At 38.1% G+C, this 16,355-nt stretch overlaps 1 protein-coding gene across 1 annotated transcript in view; it reads right to left on the reverse strand.

The window, feature by feature from the left end:
* The window catches only part of NCK2 (NCK adaptor protein 2), a 52,983-nt gene that overhangs the window by 6,193 nt on the left and 30,435 nt on the right, over positions 1-16,355 (reverse strand). Inside the window, exon 3 of the mRNA XM_009883066.1 lies at positions 4,739-5,460. Coding sequence (XP_009881368.1) covers positions 4,739-5,460 — 722 coding nt within the window. The remainder of the gene's footprint in view (positions 1-4,738; positions 5,461-16,355) is intronic.

The following is a 16,355-nucleotide window of genomic DNA, read 5'->3' on the forward strand; positions in this document are numbered from 1 at the left end:
ACATCTCTGCTTTGTGGGAAGACATCACAGGGCTATGAAACGGTGGTGTTTGTCTAATCACCAGCTTTGCACCCACTTGCAGTAGAGTGCAAAGGGGCTGCAAGTCCTGACAAAAGCTTCTGTTGAAGTCTAAGGGTGTCTGCAGTCTGCTCAGAAGCTAGAGGTGTGGTGTGGTTGCCCTCCCTCATCACCAGCCATAGCCTATTACTGTTTCCTGTTAGCTACAGCACTAGCAAGCACACTTGTTTGCCAAGGTGAATCTGAACAAAACACCCTCTTCCTTCCAAATTTGCTACTTTCCCCGGTGGAATCTTAGATCTTCTAAGCATGATGATCATCTACCCAACCCAGGCCAACAGTGTCAGCTGAAACTTGTTTTGTGTTAGGTACTATACAGAGAGAACAAAAATCTGACTGCTAAAGAGCCTGTAACTCAAAAAGGGTAAGAAGTGGCTGTACAGAGACTGCATAGATTAAATCTGCATTATTTGTTCAGAAATGCTACTTAAACGAGACAATAAACTTCAGTTCTTATCAACTGAGCAGCCTGCAACAGAAAGAACAAATCAAGCAGTACTTCTAACTAGGTACGTTCCACTTCAGTCTCCTCCTTTACACCTCCAAAACTGAGGTGACACTACCTAGGTGTAACAGAGTTGGCAAAAATGTTATCAGTAGGTAATTGTGCCTGTTATATAAACTATGGGCTTAAATGGTTCAAACAAGTTTATGGTTCTAATAATAGTATTTCGTAATTAATGAAGATAATCAGGCTCCTAGCTACCTCACAGAGTTCATCTCAGGATATTCTCCACCACAGCAGCATCCCTTCGATCTAAATGTAATGAGGGAGAGTATTTTTTGCTAAACAAATCTAGATATGAAACTAACATCTGGTAAATTAAATCTAGAGAAACATTGTAAAATCTCGCATCTACTAAAATTTGAAATGGAATAACATGACAGTCTCATGAAGTGAATACAGAATAATATAAACTTTCATCTATCCAAGGAGAGCCTTTCGTAGCTCAGTAGCAAGAGTAAACTCAAAGTAATCTAAGGAAAACTTTTATACAGACGACTTTTTGTAACTATGGTGATGGAAGGCTATAGAAAACCCTAAAAGAGGTCAAAAATCAGGCACAAGATTAGATAAAATTGTGAGTCATCCTACTATGGGGCCTTTTAGAAAGGAGTAACTCCTGCATCCACAGCTTTAATAGGTGGGTTCATAACACAATGTAATGGGAAGTGCTGGTGTGGTGGAAAGATGAGCAAACCGGAGAGCTGACAACTTCACTCTGTTCAGCCTGGTCTCTCTAATCAAGATCTTGCGCTCTGATCACGCAGACGCTCCGGGTGACTTTTAGCCACAGCACGAACAGCCTCTGTAGTCACTTGTGAAATACAGCAACTGTCAAGAATTTGAGAGCTATTTCTAAAATCTTTCTTTGTTCTATACATAATGAGCTTGAAACAGACCTTTTGTGATCTTCTTCCCAATGCTATCAAGTATGATCATTTGCTTATTATATCACTCCTGGCACTTCAGGAAAAAAAAGCAAGCAACACACCATCTAGCTTTTATAGTTCACATGCATGAACAAATTATATGAAGGTATGATATATAAAGACTAGGGCAACAAAAGTTTGAGATGTAATAGAAGATTTCTTTAAACCTAATAAAAAATAAAACTCTCTAGTAGTACTGAGACAAAGGAGGCATTTACATGCATAACTAGAGTCTTTCTCATTGCTCAAAAAAACCCCCAAATACAGGATCTGCAAGACCAGATCAAGATTAGAAAAAGAAAAAAAGATAAGTTCCTCAATTCAGCACATTTTTTTTGCGCGCGTGTGCAAAAAGCTTGCTGTAATACGAATACAGTAAATTTTCTAGGATTCCAGTAAGTGTTAAATGCTGGAAACAACTTGAAGATCACATTCTGAATGAATCTTTTTATGCTCCACAAGCAATAATTTCCCCATCAACAATGCAGGCAAATTTGAAACTGCTTTGAATACAAGTATGTTTAGTGTAAAAATGTCATATTAAATTAAAAGGTTACTGTGTCCTTTCAAGGAAATTCGTTTACTCAAGAGGTAGACTCTTAAGAGCAAAGAAACGAGCTGCAGCCCAGTGGTCACTGTGACACAGAGTGTGCTGAGAAATGGCTGCGCGTTTCTGTGTTTTAAGTAATGTATTAATTTTCTAACTGTCCTTCTGGCACTTTCCCAAAAGACAGAAGAAAATTGATAGCTACTGTCTCAGGACAATCCAAAATGCAGCATTCAGATCTGAAAGCGAGCTTCTACCTGCTGGACAGACACACCAAGGGTACACTGCATCCAGTATACCCACCTGCCCCTGTCAGACAGGATGCTACCTTGAAGAGACAGCTGAACTACTGTAATTTAATGATTACCATAATCCTCTAGTGGCTTTCTACATTTCAGAAGACTGTATGCCCCACCTCAGTCTTTTCTTCTGTTGACAAAACAAACTTAATTCCTCTCAGCTTCTGTAAGTCAGTCATGTTTTCTAAATTTTTATTTTTCTTCCTGTTCTCCTCTGGTTATTTGCATTTGCCTTCGTTTAGTCATTACAGTTAACTGAGAGCAGAAATAGGAACTCAATGGCACAGAGCTTCAAAGAAAGGCTATCTTGTTTTCTGCAGAGCAAATTCATCAAGGAAAGATGCCTGAAATTTAATCAGACAATACTGTATCCAGAAAAAAAATATATTTGGGACTGTGACAGAATTGTATTTTGTCAACAACGTTTCATATGATGTAAAATTTTCAGGGAATAGCAAGAGTCCTAACTTCAATAATAATAATAATAATAAACTACTAATGTTTTCCAAAAATTAGAATGCAAAGTTTTATTTGGATTTAGAAAGTCCTACAGAATTAACAATTGCCTTGTCTTTCAGCTGTTGTTCGGCTGTCACTATAAGCCTCTGTTCGTCTCCCTCGCCAAGAGCCAACATGCCCCCCAATCCCAAATTTTACTAGCATTATATTAAAAATGCAGGCTCTGTTAATTCAGAAGATGCATTCTGCTTGTCTAGAAAGCTGTCTTTTAGTATATTAAAGAGTTGTGTTAGGAAAGAAACCTTATTCTAAAGCAATGGAGTATGCACTACCTAATGAATCTTGCCTCACGGCTACCTCCAATCTTGACTTCATTCTGGGACCTCTTCTGAGTAGCTGAAATTCTAACTTAGCAAAACCAGAATCAGCAAATGAAAATGTGAAACACACTTCCAAACAAGTAGGGAGAGCTAAAAGGATCTTTACGTCCAGATTCGAGCTCAAGCTTAATTCTCCCCCTCACTTAGAGCAAATTCTTTGTTTTCCAGCATGCAGTCATGCTAACACCGACTACTGACTACTCGCTGAAACCATTTACATGAGGAATAGCATACAGAAACAGTTTTCCCCGAATTTATAGACAGTTATGATAAAGAATATCACAAGTTCTAACCAGAATTGATATATGTGATCAATATAGCCTTCTGAAGACATTAGTTAGTCAAGAAATCTTTTAAAAACCGTATTACGGCTCAAAATACACATGCAGTTAACAGTGCTATAGTTTTTATTCCCAATCTACCTTGTAAACCAGGATAGCCCACAATATGGGCGCAAGGAAACCTCACACAAATATGGCTTACAGATAGATGTCCATAGCTGTATAAGGTATACTTATTTTAGTAGTATCGTACGCTTAAATTAGAAGATTGAGCTAATATAGCTATATTAATTTTGAATTTTTATACGTGAAGCAACAAAATACTTTGATGGAAACATCTACTAAACTATAATTCGTCATCATGGAATGGCCCCACAATTGAAACAATAAATGCAGAAAAGCCCTAATCACAAATTCAGATTTGAATTTTTTTTTTTTTTTGGTAGCTTTTGAAAGATGTATTAGGGAATTATTAAAATCTGTCACCTTTAAAAAAAATCACAGTCAAGGGATAATTAAATTTTGAGTGCTTAAACTATGAATTCTCTGGCCTCAGCATACATGAAAAGCCTTTCAGTGTAATTTTAAATTTGAACTTTCAGAATTACAATGATCCCTAATCAGCATTACTTACATCCCTCTGATGTCATCAAGGCCCAATTTACAAAGCATATGAGGTGCTGACTTGACCCTCTCTGTATCTAATTGTTAAGATTATGATACACAACAATAATAACTTTACCTTATTACAACCTAAGTAATCTAAGTAGAGCAGAAATACATTAAAATGGGATTTTAACCAATAGTTTAAAGAACCTATGCTATTATTCAATTAAAGGCAGAACAAAACTGACCAGTGCAAAGATCCCACTTGAAATTAGCTTGAAAATCAAATTAATGACTAGATTTGCAATTCACAAGCATTATTTTATCTTGTAGTGCTGTAAATTTGAGGAGGACTGCATATGACGGAGACTTCAAAAGTCAAATTGCAGCCTGAAATACTTAGCTGCTTGTCCACTAATTAAGAAACCCTGGATAATACAGACCACAGCTGTTAAATTTCAGTGTAAATGTCACTGCATTACAGTAACATACCAATTCTCGCAAGCAGTAAGCATACAGCTTGGAAACGCCTAAGCATTGCTTCTTCTTTAAGGGTGAAAAGCCCTTTACTACAGATAGGGAAGCTATTAACTGTCACACTTGCTAACCCAAGCATCGGGTATTACAAAGCCTGCCGGGCTGAGCACCACTTACCGAAGATTCACTATCTCTAACAAGGAAGTCTCCTTCCACTCCCCTTTCGTTCAGGGCACATTCTGCTTGGTGTCGAGTAACATTCCCGTAATACCACTCTCTTCCAGCAAACCGTCCGGTAGAAGATGGTCCCGTGTAGCTTATCTGAGGCGGATGGGAAGTGTTAATGGTAGGACCATCGCTAATGATTACTACATAGTTTTTAGGAACAAGACCAATTTGCCCTCTGGAATTTTTACATTTCCACCATTCTGGATCATTTTCTGGCTTTTCAATGACTTCCATCGTTTCCCCTTTTTCAAAATTGAGCTCTTCTTCTGTGACGGAGCTGAATGGATACAGTGTCTGAACAACGTGGAGTACTTTGGTGCCCTGGCCGTTACTCATGGAAGCGCCTTTCCTTAAGCTGAGAAAGCTGGGTGAATCTGCAGTTGCCTCCTCAACCTCCTCTACCACATAGTTCGAAGGAAACCAGCCAATCTGTCCATTGTAGCTACCTCTCCACCAGCCGTCGCTGCACTTTTCCATGACAATCACTCGAGATCCTTTAACGAGGGACAGTTCATCCTCCCTCTCTGCAACATAGGCAAATTTCACGTAGGCTGGAATGTTAAGATCGTAAATCCGGTCGGCGCTGCTGCCGTTGGATGGATATTCTGCGTCCGTGCTAGGAGTGGGTGAGGCGTCTCGTGCGCTCGTCTTTCTTTTGGTTTTTCCCAAACCTGTTAAAGAGAGAAACACAAAGTGGTCACTCGGAATGTTCGTCCCCAGGCTGCGAACAGTGACGCGCTCCTCTGTCACTAACAACACTGCTAAACGGAGATCTCTTCTGCAACATTACATAGTCAGGAAACAGTAACACCTTTAAGAGATTATCATCCAGCTGATGCACCATTAAGTAAGGAGCAATTTGCGTTATAATGGCTCTCTTCCCTTCCCACAAGTACCAGAGTTTTAACATGCTTAAAAACAGTCGTTTCTTCACTAGGGGAACAGCTAATCACTGGAACGGTTGCATAGCTTGCTGTTATGTCTCTTAAAAACCCAGCCAAATGATCATGCCTTTTAATTTTAGCGATGACTTTAATTTGGTTTAAGCAAAACATGAAAGAAAATCTACAAAAATAAACTAGCACGGCGATAAAAGCTTAAGTTTCTCTGCAGATTACATTTTGCTCTCTTCATTCTTTCGTCCCCAGGCAGCTACAGCTGCAGCTCCTTCCAACTGCAAGCCCCCTTTTGAAATCCACACCTCTTTCATCTACATTTCGTCACGTACTATAAAAGCATAAACCTGATGGTGAGGAAGACCATTTGCATATGTTCCCCTATAATCTGTAAATTCTGATATACTGTCATAGCTTTAATTATAGCATGAAATACAGTGTACAGAAGAAACAACAACATTAAATACATAACTTTTTTTTTCTAAATTAGAGGAACCGTGCTAATGTCTGTGGAAGAAAATATGGAAGAAAAACTGCACATTACAATTGGTGTACTTCTCAAACTTTTGCAGCAAGGACTGCTTAAGCTTATATATAAACAGAAAGATAAAGTGAACAAGTAGTCCTCTCTTGTGAAATTCACTTATCAGAGTTCTGAAGAGAAAACAAAAGATGAAGCCTCAATATAGCACAAACCAAGCAACACTCAAAATGTCACGCAGGGGACAGAAAGCAAAAACCAACAGAGAAAAAGGAGCTTTTCTACTTATCTCCATGCTCCTAGAGCCTTGCTGGCAGGTGGGAGATTCACTTGAAACACAATAAGTACATGCTGATTATAGCAGATTGAATGGGAAAAAAATAAACAGGACTTTGCTTTTGTTTCTTCAAATAAACTGATAGGAGATGCATGCTATTCTATTTTTAATAATTCAGGACTATTTAATCTGGCCATTCCCCCTACTGAAAAGTGTGGTGTTTTTTTCGTTTTTCGGTTGTTTTTTGTTTGGTTGTTTTTTGGTTTTTGTTTTTGGTTGGGTTTTTTTTTTTTTTAAATATATATACATATAAATGTACATGCATATGCAATGAATATCTTCAAAGCTGTTTGTTCAGTGCAAAACTACCTGGTTTACTTCACAGGGTTAGCTGTACAGCACAGAGAAACAGAACACATGTGACCACACATGGATTGCTAACCTAGAAGGGTTAAATACATTAATTAATACAGTCTTAAGGTCTCAGAAGACTGCAGAAAATTCCGATGATCCTAAAGTGTTTCCTGACCTTCCCCAGCAGCTCCTTGCTTCCTGCTGGAGACTGCTTACATCCTAATATCATTTCAACTACATAATTTCAGTTGAGAGCTGGTGGCTGCACTTTCAGGCAAATTGAGGGAGAGCGGCTTATTGTACTTGGGGAGACAATTGCAGGAAAAGAGTGTCCAAGCAAGCAGTAATCGGAAGCTGGCCAGGTTCTGATCTCTGCCAAGACTGGAAATTTTCATCAGTTTAGAGATCATTTTCCACCAAAAGACAAGGATGTATCAGAACTAAAGAGCATTAAATTAGGGTGATATAAACAAACACAACATAGGGTCGTTCTGTTAAGAAAGAGGGGAAATTACTTGTTATAACTTCATGGAAAACAAGCAACTCTATTTCAATAGATTCACTCTACATAAAGCCCTAAAGCGAGATTGAACCTTCCAGATTAAAAGCTTAGGTTTTGATGTGCTCTGTGATGGAAATATAGAGCACTGCTTCTTGGAATTACAGTAGAACTAATAAAATAAAAAAACCCAGCAGATGATGAAGTAGCTGGCCAGAAGAAAACTAGTTAAAAATCAGAGCACAGAGATAACTGAGATATGGGGATGTAGTGTGATAAGAGAATGCCGTAAACTGAAGTACCTAGAGAAAAAATTGTTGACAAACAGGCGAAAAACAAATTTCTCAAAAAAAATTTCTGAAGTCTGATAAAGGTGTCCAAACATTTAGCAAAAGGTTATCATCCAAGCACTTTCTTTCACTTGGAGTTTCGTAAGTTGTATCTTTTTCCACAAACCTTCCAATGCTGCGTCTTGACGTTTTAAATGTTCCTTTCTATCATTCCCATTCAACACAAACCATAAAAACATGGGGGGGGGGGTAGGTAACAGGATCTTAATTTTTTTTCTTTACCAATAAAGGCAGTCAGAGCTCTTCATTTTAAGCTTAACATTTAATGTAACCAAACTTTTTAAGGCTGATAGCACGGTAATGATTAGTCTTTCGCAATACCGGCGACGTGCACCAAAGACTCTGTTTCCAGCTGGTTTGACCAAAGTAACTACGCAGAGATCCATCTGCAGCTGAGCATAGAGAAAGGCATGCACAACATTATTTACCACTCATTTTTTTCTGTGAGACTACTACATTCATAACTGTGTCCATGACAGAAGAGGAAACAAGTTGTTCCATGAGCAGAACGAAGGAAATCTGTTCCTGTTTTTCTCCTTACACCTCCTGCTGCACTACTCCTCCTCAGCCTCCCTCATCTCCTGCAGGATCCACAATAAGCCCCCTTACCATACAATTGCCTTTGCATCCCCAGGTCCTTCTCATACCTCCAGCTCCCCCACTGCAATCTCCAAATTGCCCTCAAAGTGTATTCCATCTCCCCTGGTGTTGCCCTCCCTACCTTCATTGGGCTGGCCAGCCAAGCATGGTGCCCGGTGCCCTGCTGCCTTTCAGCCCTGCCTGGACTGAGCAAAGAGCTGGGGTTGCTCTGGCGTCTCCTCCAGTTGAGGGACGCCAGCAATGACCCTCCCAGGCAATGAGTTGGGGACAACTAGTTAGTTTATCTCTGCCAGTCTGTCAAGTTTGCTTAAAATTGGCTGAGTTATCAAGGGTGGACAGATGGAAGGACGATGACAGCTGACTGTGACAGCATGACTAGTGTAAGCTTCATTTCCTTAGGAAACAAGTCTAAAAATATAATTTAGTAGGATGGCTAGTCATAGCTAAGCAAGAATAAAGTTAGGATGATCATAAACTTCATATGCATCTACAACAAAAATCACAACTCCATTTAAAAAAAAGAAGTACAACCTACACGAGTCATCTCTGGAAGAGTAAACACTGCCATTACTCACTACTAACAGACATGTTCACTTACTACTATTTGAAAAGGTAACCCTATTCTTATGTCGGAATGGAATGAAACTCCTGTAAAGAATTTCATGGAAAACAAAACATTCAAGCGCTTTGGGAGTCACATTTGGAAGAGTCAAATACACATGTAATGGCAGTCATCATTTTGGTATTTTTATTGTCTTTGTTTTAATGAAAACTTACCTACTACTGAAATACAACTCTATTTTCCCACCCCGACTCATTTGTTACAGTTCACCTGAAGCCATAATCCTTTGTAATATAACTAGCTGTCGTAAGGAGAAACCTAAAGCAATGATTAGCTTTCAAGAGAGGGGAAACAAGTGGGAGCAAAAGCATTGCAAAGCAGCAGAAAGCCTGTTTTTATGTTTTAGTGTCTTGTAGGAAACAACACTGCTCACAATCTACAGCTGATCCACACTGAACTAGTTCATTTTCATTCTTACAAACAAGTCGCCAAGTGATGCGAGTAGGTTTAATTTTTAGGTGGATATATTGCTGAGATTTAAAAAAAAAAAAAAAAAAAAATGGTTAGCATTGTTTCCAGAGCAGGGATCCACTGCAAATCCTCCCCCGCTCTGCAGTGAAAGAAACCTGGTCCCGAGGTTAGTCCTAGGGAGACTCAGAAACGTGCCTCCCTCATTACTTTGTGCCCTCTTCCTTTTCCTCGCTCAGTTGCAGCTCTAAAGAATAGCTTGTTTTGCGAGCAGTAAGCCAAAGGAAGACCAGTTTCCTATGAATTTGCTTCCTGTCTCTTAAGTCCCTACTATGCAAACCCCAGCTTTGCACCCTTTCGTTACCAGCTTGTCCCTGTGATGGCCTTCCCATTGTACCTGTAGGTCCTTTAGCTCACACCTCCAATGCCCTCTCCCTGCAGCACTTCCAGGCTTCCCACCTCATGCTACTTAAGCTCCCTCAGGAAATAAACGTCTTTAGCTCTCCCCAACCCCAAACCTCAATCGGTGGAATTTCCTTCTGGTCTGATGCCGTGATAGTAGCAGTTGCCCTACCCTTACCTATGTCTTCTGCCATGCTGGCCCCGCTGCTGGCCCAAAGCTTGATCGCCTGTCAGACAGCACAGACGCCGCGACTGCTCAGCCTTCTCCTGCGGAAACTGAAAGAAGGACTTCTCTCTCCTCCTTCTGCCTTCAGTGAAGGCACTGGAACAAGGCTACGTAGCTACTATCTTTATGAAAACCGGTGCTCAGGATAAACAAGTTTAATTATCTTTAAAACTTTATCCTAATACATACTTTAACAAATGCATACATAACACTTGTCTAGAAAGGGATTCTTTTGCCACAAGTAAAAACTCATATTGCATTTGCTAATTATGGCTTATATTACATACTACCTTTACTAGAAAAAGCCCATTTACAAAACAGTTATCTTTTTCTAATTTTAGGGAGACTTACTTGACGAGTCTTTCCATGTTCCTGCAAGCTGGTGTCCTTGCCTGAAACTGATGAGTGACCACATTTTGTATTTTAACTGCTTTTGCTCATCCCCAGAGGTGAAAGAACAAATTCACTGATGCGGCTGTATAATGCATCTCAACAGGCTTATCTTTACTCACATTTATTTGATTAAGTTCTATTTAAGAATAACATGCATTAAACACTAAAGATATTTGTAGTCAAATTGTCTAGCATCCCCCTCCCAAGACTGCTCCCTAAATTTATTACATCTTGTATGTAGCTTAACTTTTAAATGGACTAAAACAGTTGCATTGCTTTTCCAAATGCATTTTAAGTTTATTTGATACCTCAGATCACTGACTTCCATTTTCACATCTTCTGTATGTAAAAAAAGGTCACTCAATACCCTAAGCCAATTTCTGAGAAATAGTTGGAAAGCAAAACTAGCGTCATCTGAATTCTCCCAACCTGTATCTCTAAAACCTTATCTGATTTTTAATACATAAATCATGAGCAGAAGCATTTTCTGTAGCTTACCTGTGCATCAAATCAAATTCACAGAAAAAAAAAAAAAGCCTTTCAGAAAAAAGGTGCACATACAAGAAAACGGTATTGCTTTGAGAAATCATAAAGGCAACACTAAATGATTTCCAAAACGGGATTCCTCAATCCAGAACTCAATGAAAGAGACCACATGTTGTGGTTTGGGCTGGACCGGCCACTGAATGAACGAGAGATACAACTGCTTAAGAAGCCTCCAACAACTTCATATTAAAATATTGAGAGCAATTAAGGAACGACTCCCCCTACACTCTGCCACTGCAAAACCAACAACAAAAATCCCTCAATACAACTGAGATCTAGGAAACTACTTCCTCTCTAAGGGACTAGATTTCTACTAAATGGTGTTCTTCACTTTTGGGGTAGCCAGTTTTAAGTCTAAATATGCAGCTGGAAATATAATAGCAAATGCTGCTGAGTAATGCTGTTACTTTCCCTATCCCCGTGGCAATTAGAAAATCAACTTTTTATATATTTTCTTTTATTGCTATATTTATATATATTAATAGATATATAAATATATCTATATATAGAGAGAGATATCAGTCAGAACTGATTTTTATATGGATTGAACCTTTTATGTTTGAAATTAGTTTTCCATCCATTAAACAGTATTAAAAAGCTGTAAATCAGCAAAAGAGTTACCTCAAGTAAGACAAAGGTTATCAAATAGACATCTTGAATTAATAGCATATCATCTACTGCCAGCCACTTTCTTTCATAGTCTATTTACAAATACAAGATTTTTCTCAATCGCAAACCGAAATTAAGCTGTATCACCTAGTCAAAACACAGGAACTGATACCAGAGCTAAATTAAAAGTGCACTTACGTGTACAGTCAGAAACAAGGGTGGGTAGAAAATAGTATATTATGGTTTTCTCTCTCAAAACTAAATTTTGTAGATGCTTTTATTTTTTAAACCCTCCAGAAACAGAAATGTGATGCTCTGCCCGCTTGGAAAGGCAGGCAGTACTACTGAAGAACCCTGCCTTCCCACCTCCTGGTTCCCCCCAGGCCCCAAGCTGCCCAAACCGGCCATGCCTTCCCCAAAAAGACTTGCTTTGCGATCAAGTTAGTACCCAAAAATCAACCCGTGATGCACAGCTCTGTCAAAAGCCGACTAACTGGCATGATTTTATTGAGATGAATGCAACATCGTGCTGATTTTGATGGGTCAGCAGGAGCACGGTGGTGCCCCTCAGCCCCCAGCCCCTGTGCTGGGGTTGTGGTTCACGGGGCTGCGCGCCACTGCCCTCCTTCCATGTGATAACACCCTTGGCCCAACTTCCCAGTTTGCACTGGATGACCACACCTTTCAGCACAATGCTCAACTTCAGCACTTAAGTTCACAGCTATTCGGTATAAAACTGACCGATATATAAAAACGAAGGTGTTGAAAAGAGGAGGAAAAAGGGGAAAAAATTCTGGGAGATGGTTACTTCAGCTTCTGCCTTAAACCTTATCCACGTTGCCACAACTCTCCTGCAGGCTGTCAAAGCACGGGTTTTAAAGGTAACATGAATGAGTGTTTGAAAATTTATTTATGGGGGAAAAAAATGAAAAAAAAGGATCTTTCATTAGCATTAGAAATTACCTAGTAACTGAAATTTCTTTACATTACTGGTCATTCTTCCGTGAATTAAAAAAACAAACCCAAAGCAGTTATTTGTAAAATTCTTCATACAAATTTTAATGCATCTCAATTTGTGTACTCTCCTTCTACAATAAAATGCTTTAAACAGTACGACTTGCTTTATGGTTAAAAAAAATTATCATAGAAGCCACCACAAAGGGCATAAGTACAGTACGATTTTAATGAAAATATTTTCATTTTAATCAGATTTTTAAAATAATGTTTCTCTTCTTTGAAAATAAATCCATTATAATTCAAACTGAAACAAAGCACTCCAGAGCTGAAAAATATAGCATTCCTATAATCTATTAAGACAACTTCCATTAAACAGCTGAAACATTCAAGCAAAACAAGATTGAGGCTGATAAATTTAAGGAAGTCAAACAAACAAGCTAGGAGAACTCCCAGTATAAATACCTAGAGCAAGAGCTTGTTCAAATACTGAATAATAATAGTCAAAAAGATATTTTAAAAATACTTTCTGTTAAGTTTAGTGACTTATATAAAAAGTGAAGAAATCACTTTCAGCTGAGATAGCAATACGTTTTAGTTCCCCCAAATATGAAACCAAATTTTACAGAACAGCTCTCCTAGTTCTAAAAATCTTCAGAGATTCTCATTCAATTTACTAATCAGGTGTTTTGTGTTAGATGCTGCAGAAACAAGTAACTTTATGAAAACCCATTTTTATTTAGAGGTAATGTCTATTCAAAATTTAGGCAATTTTTATTTATAATACTTAAAATCATGATTTTTCTTGTGCATTTTAACAGAATTGCAATTCCATCTGGTTTCACATATATGCAGTTAAAAAATGATTATTTTCTGTTTATCAAATAAGTTATTAATCTCCTAATACTAAGGCTCTGAATTACATTGCATATTAATGCATACAGTTAATAAGGATAGAGTGTACGGTGTCTTTTTTTTTTTTTAAAAAAATTGTATTAGAAAGTAGTAATTAATTTTTCAGGAAAATTCTTAAGAAAAAACCCCACATGAAATGATCTAAATTAAGTAATTCATTCACCCAATATGGACATAAACACATAAATTCTTGACAGCTGGAATGTACAGAACAGACATTCATTTAGCTTTACATTATTTATTACTATTATTTTTATAATATTAATTTGTCTTTGTGTCTTTATTAAAAAGGAATTCAGCAGACCGAAGTTTCTTCTGTTACACAGAAAGAAAAACCAACTATTTCTGCACATTTTCAGTCTGCAACCTCCTACCCCTTCCACTCTCCCTCCACCTACACGTCCATTTTCCAAGCGAACGTTCAAAGGCCAAGATCCATATGGGATAGTCTGTATTTTAAAAGCAACATCTCCATCAATAGCACTCTTTAAAGGACACTGCCAGAAATTCCAGCAATCTCCAACTGCATTTGTGATACAGAAATGAAGCCTTACAGCTCTATTAATGACATTTTGTATCTTCTTTAAGAAGCTCAATATCAAAAAAAGCCACACTAGAACAAATCAGAAAATGGAAACTCTTCTTTAAATGTCAATGTGAAATTCTGACATTTCAACAACCAGGCTGCTTTATCACTGTTTTTCAAATACTGGAAAAAGTAGCGTCAAAGTTTCCCATACATCAAACAGTATTTGCTATTGAGGCCTCCATAAAGAAATCAACTCAACAACCATATTAAAAACAACTCTTTCATTAATTCTTGTAATTTAGACTGTTAAACATGCCTGTCCATTATCGGGAAAGGTACATTCAAATTCCTGTATCAGATAACGGGTTTCCAGTAACCAGAGTATTTTAGAGCAAGAGGTTAAAATGAAAGATGTACTACAGGGACGTATGTCAACAGAGTTTTCCAAAGGCGTCAAACATAAGATCCGAAGTCAACCACCTCATGTATGTTCTTACCCCAGTGGAAAAGCAAAGTAGATGAAGTCTTACCAGGCAAATTTAAAATGGCCTTGTGATTTTAAATCCTCTATAGAACAGCCAAACAGCAGTCTCGGTCTCAAATAGAAGGCATTTAAAATAAACGGGGTTTCTCAAGAAATTTGGTTCCATTTTCCATCTACAAATTTAAACTGAAGACATCTTGCTTTAAATACACTGTCTTTGCTTTTAAATAGAGATCATTTAAAGATATTTCCACCTACTTTGTAACCCTATTAATGATGGTCTCTTGACTTTGTAGGATGTCCCCGATAAGGAAAAAAACTAGGACTACCTTAAACCTAATGCAGCCCTATCATTCTAAGAACAGATGTATAAGGTATGAGGAGAAGGCACGGTAGCCCTGTAGGACTTCCCAGCGCTTTCCATCCCCTTGATGTAGAGAAGGAAAGCTAAACTGTTTTGCCTCTCCTTCACAAACACTAACAGAATATTGACAAAGAAATTCCTAATATGTATGAGGTGCACTAAATTGTCTAGCCCAATACATGCTCCTATCCCTCAGTAAGTATACCGCAGCCTACGCTTCCTTACTCCAGTATTTGATGGAAAGATGATTTATATTTAGCTATTTTGAATTAATATGAAGTAAAGAAGCACACAGGACAGCTTGGGATACAAATCCAAGTAACTAACATGAACCCACTCAATTTTTTATTTAAAAAAAAAAATAAAAATACAGCAAGTACAAAATAGACTACCCCAAATGTAACATGAATGTAACCCTCCAATTTAAAGACTCTTCCAAGCAACTGAGATGGAATCATTCCATTTTGGATACAGGTGATTATAGTACTAACTTGGTCTTTTCACTTCTTGTTTGCTCAAATTTGCTTTCAATTCTGTACATGAAAATGAAAGGCTTAATAGGTGTTAGAAATACAGATTGAAGTTCAGATCATCAAGCCCAAACCTGAACGGATAAATTACAAAGCAGTAATTACACAGCCCCTCAACTCAAAGAAATGCATAAGAAGACAACGATGCACATACAGACTGAAGGGCAATCTCTCAGCATCAAAAAAAGCTTGTGATAGTCCCTCCTGGATGTAACGTGGCCAGCTACTCTTTGAGGTTAGTGTTTTATTCCAGCTGGCCCACACCAACATCAAGCATGATCTAAAGCCTTAGCAATTCTGTGGTAAGGTCAGAACGACAATGCTATACTAATGTTTTCAAACATTAAATAGCATCTTACAAGAAAATCCAAGGCATATATTACTTTTTTTCTTTGGATACCTCAGAACTCCTTAGAAGCCTGTCATAAATACTGCCAATTTTATTTAAAGTTCCTTTTAGGAAAGGCCGGCAAAGAAAATACCACCTTTTCTTTTCTAACTTCCTCTCTGAATTGCAATGCCCATAGCTTCATTAACGAAGGGCTCTCAGATTATTTGCAACCACATACGCAAAACCAGACCTCGCCATCACTGAAGGGGAAGTAACAGGGGAAAATGGCTTGCTTAACAAACCAGCCCAGCTCCTCTGAGGTTTGACTCTCACAACCAAAACACAAAACCCCACGACTCACACACAGGCTAAAACAATTTCTTTTGCAGATTAAAACTCGATAACGAATTAGTAAGTAATATAGTAATAAATTTAGCTCCTGTTCTGAAGAACTACATCCTGAATGAACAATTGAAAAATATCTTACAGGTTTGTAAATTGGTAGAACCCATGTACAAGAAAAACAGTGTTTTCACTACAGCAAAATACATTTTCCCTTTCTTTTTTCTTTTGCTTCCCATTTTCTTTCATTTACAAGATCTCAAAGACTGCTAAACAGGAGTGATGGCAATGATTGTGTATAGTTCAGACAGTCTACAGCCAAAGTCCTAAATCAATTTTCTGGTGCAAAATATAGCTACGAATAGTCACCCAGTAGAAATGGCACCCCTGAATGCCCACCTGGCCAACCTGACCACCCATTCACATTAAAAGCAGTGTCTGTCTGAATCTATTT

The sequence above is a fragment of the Charadrius vociferus genome, unplaced genomic scaffold (genome assembly GCF_000708025.1).
Source record: "Charadrius vociferus isolate BGI_N301 unplaced genomic scaffold, ASM70802v2 scaffold92, whole genome shotgun sequence".
Taxonomy (NCBI): domain Eukaryota; kingdom Metazoa; phylum Chordata; class Aves; order Charadriiformes; family Charadriidae; genus Charadrius; species Charadrius vociferus.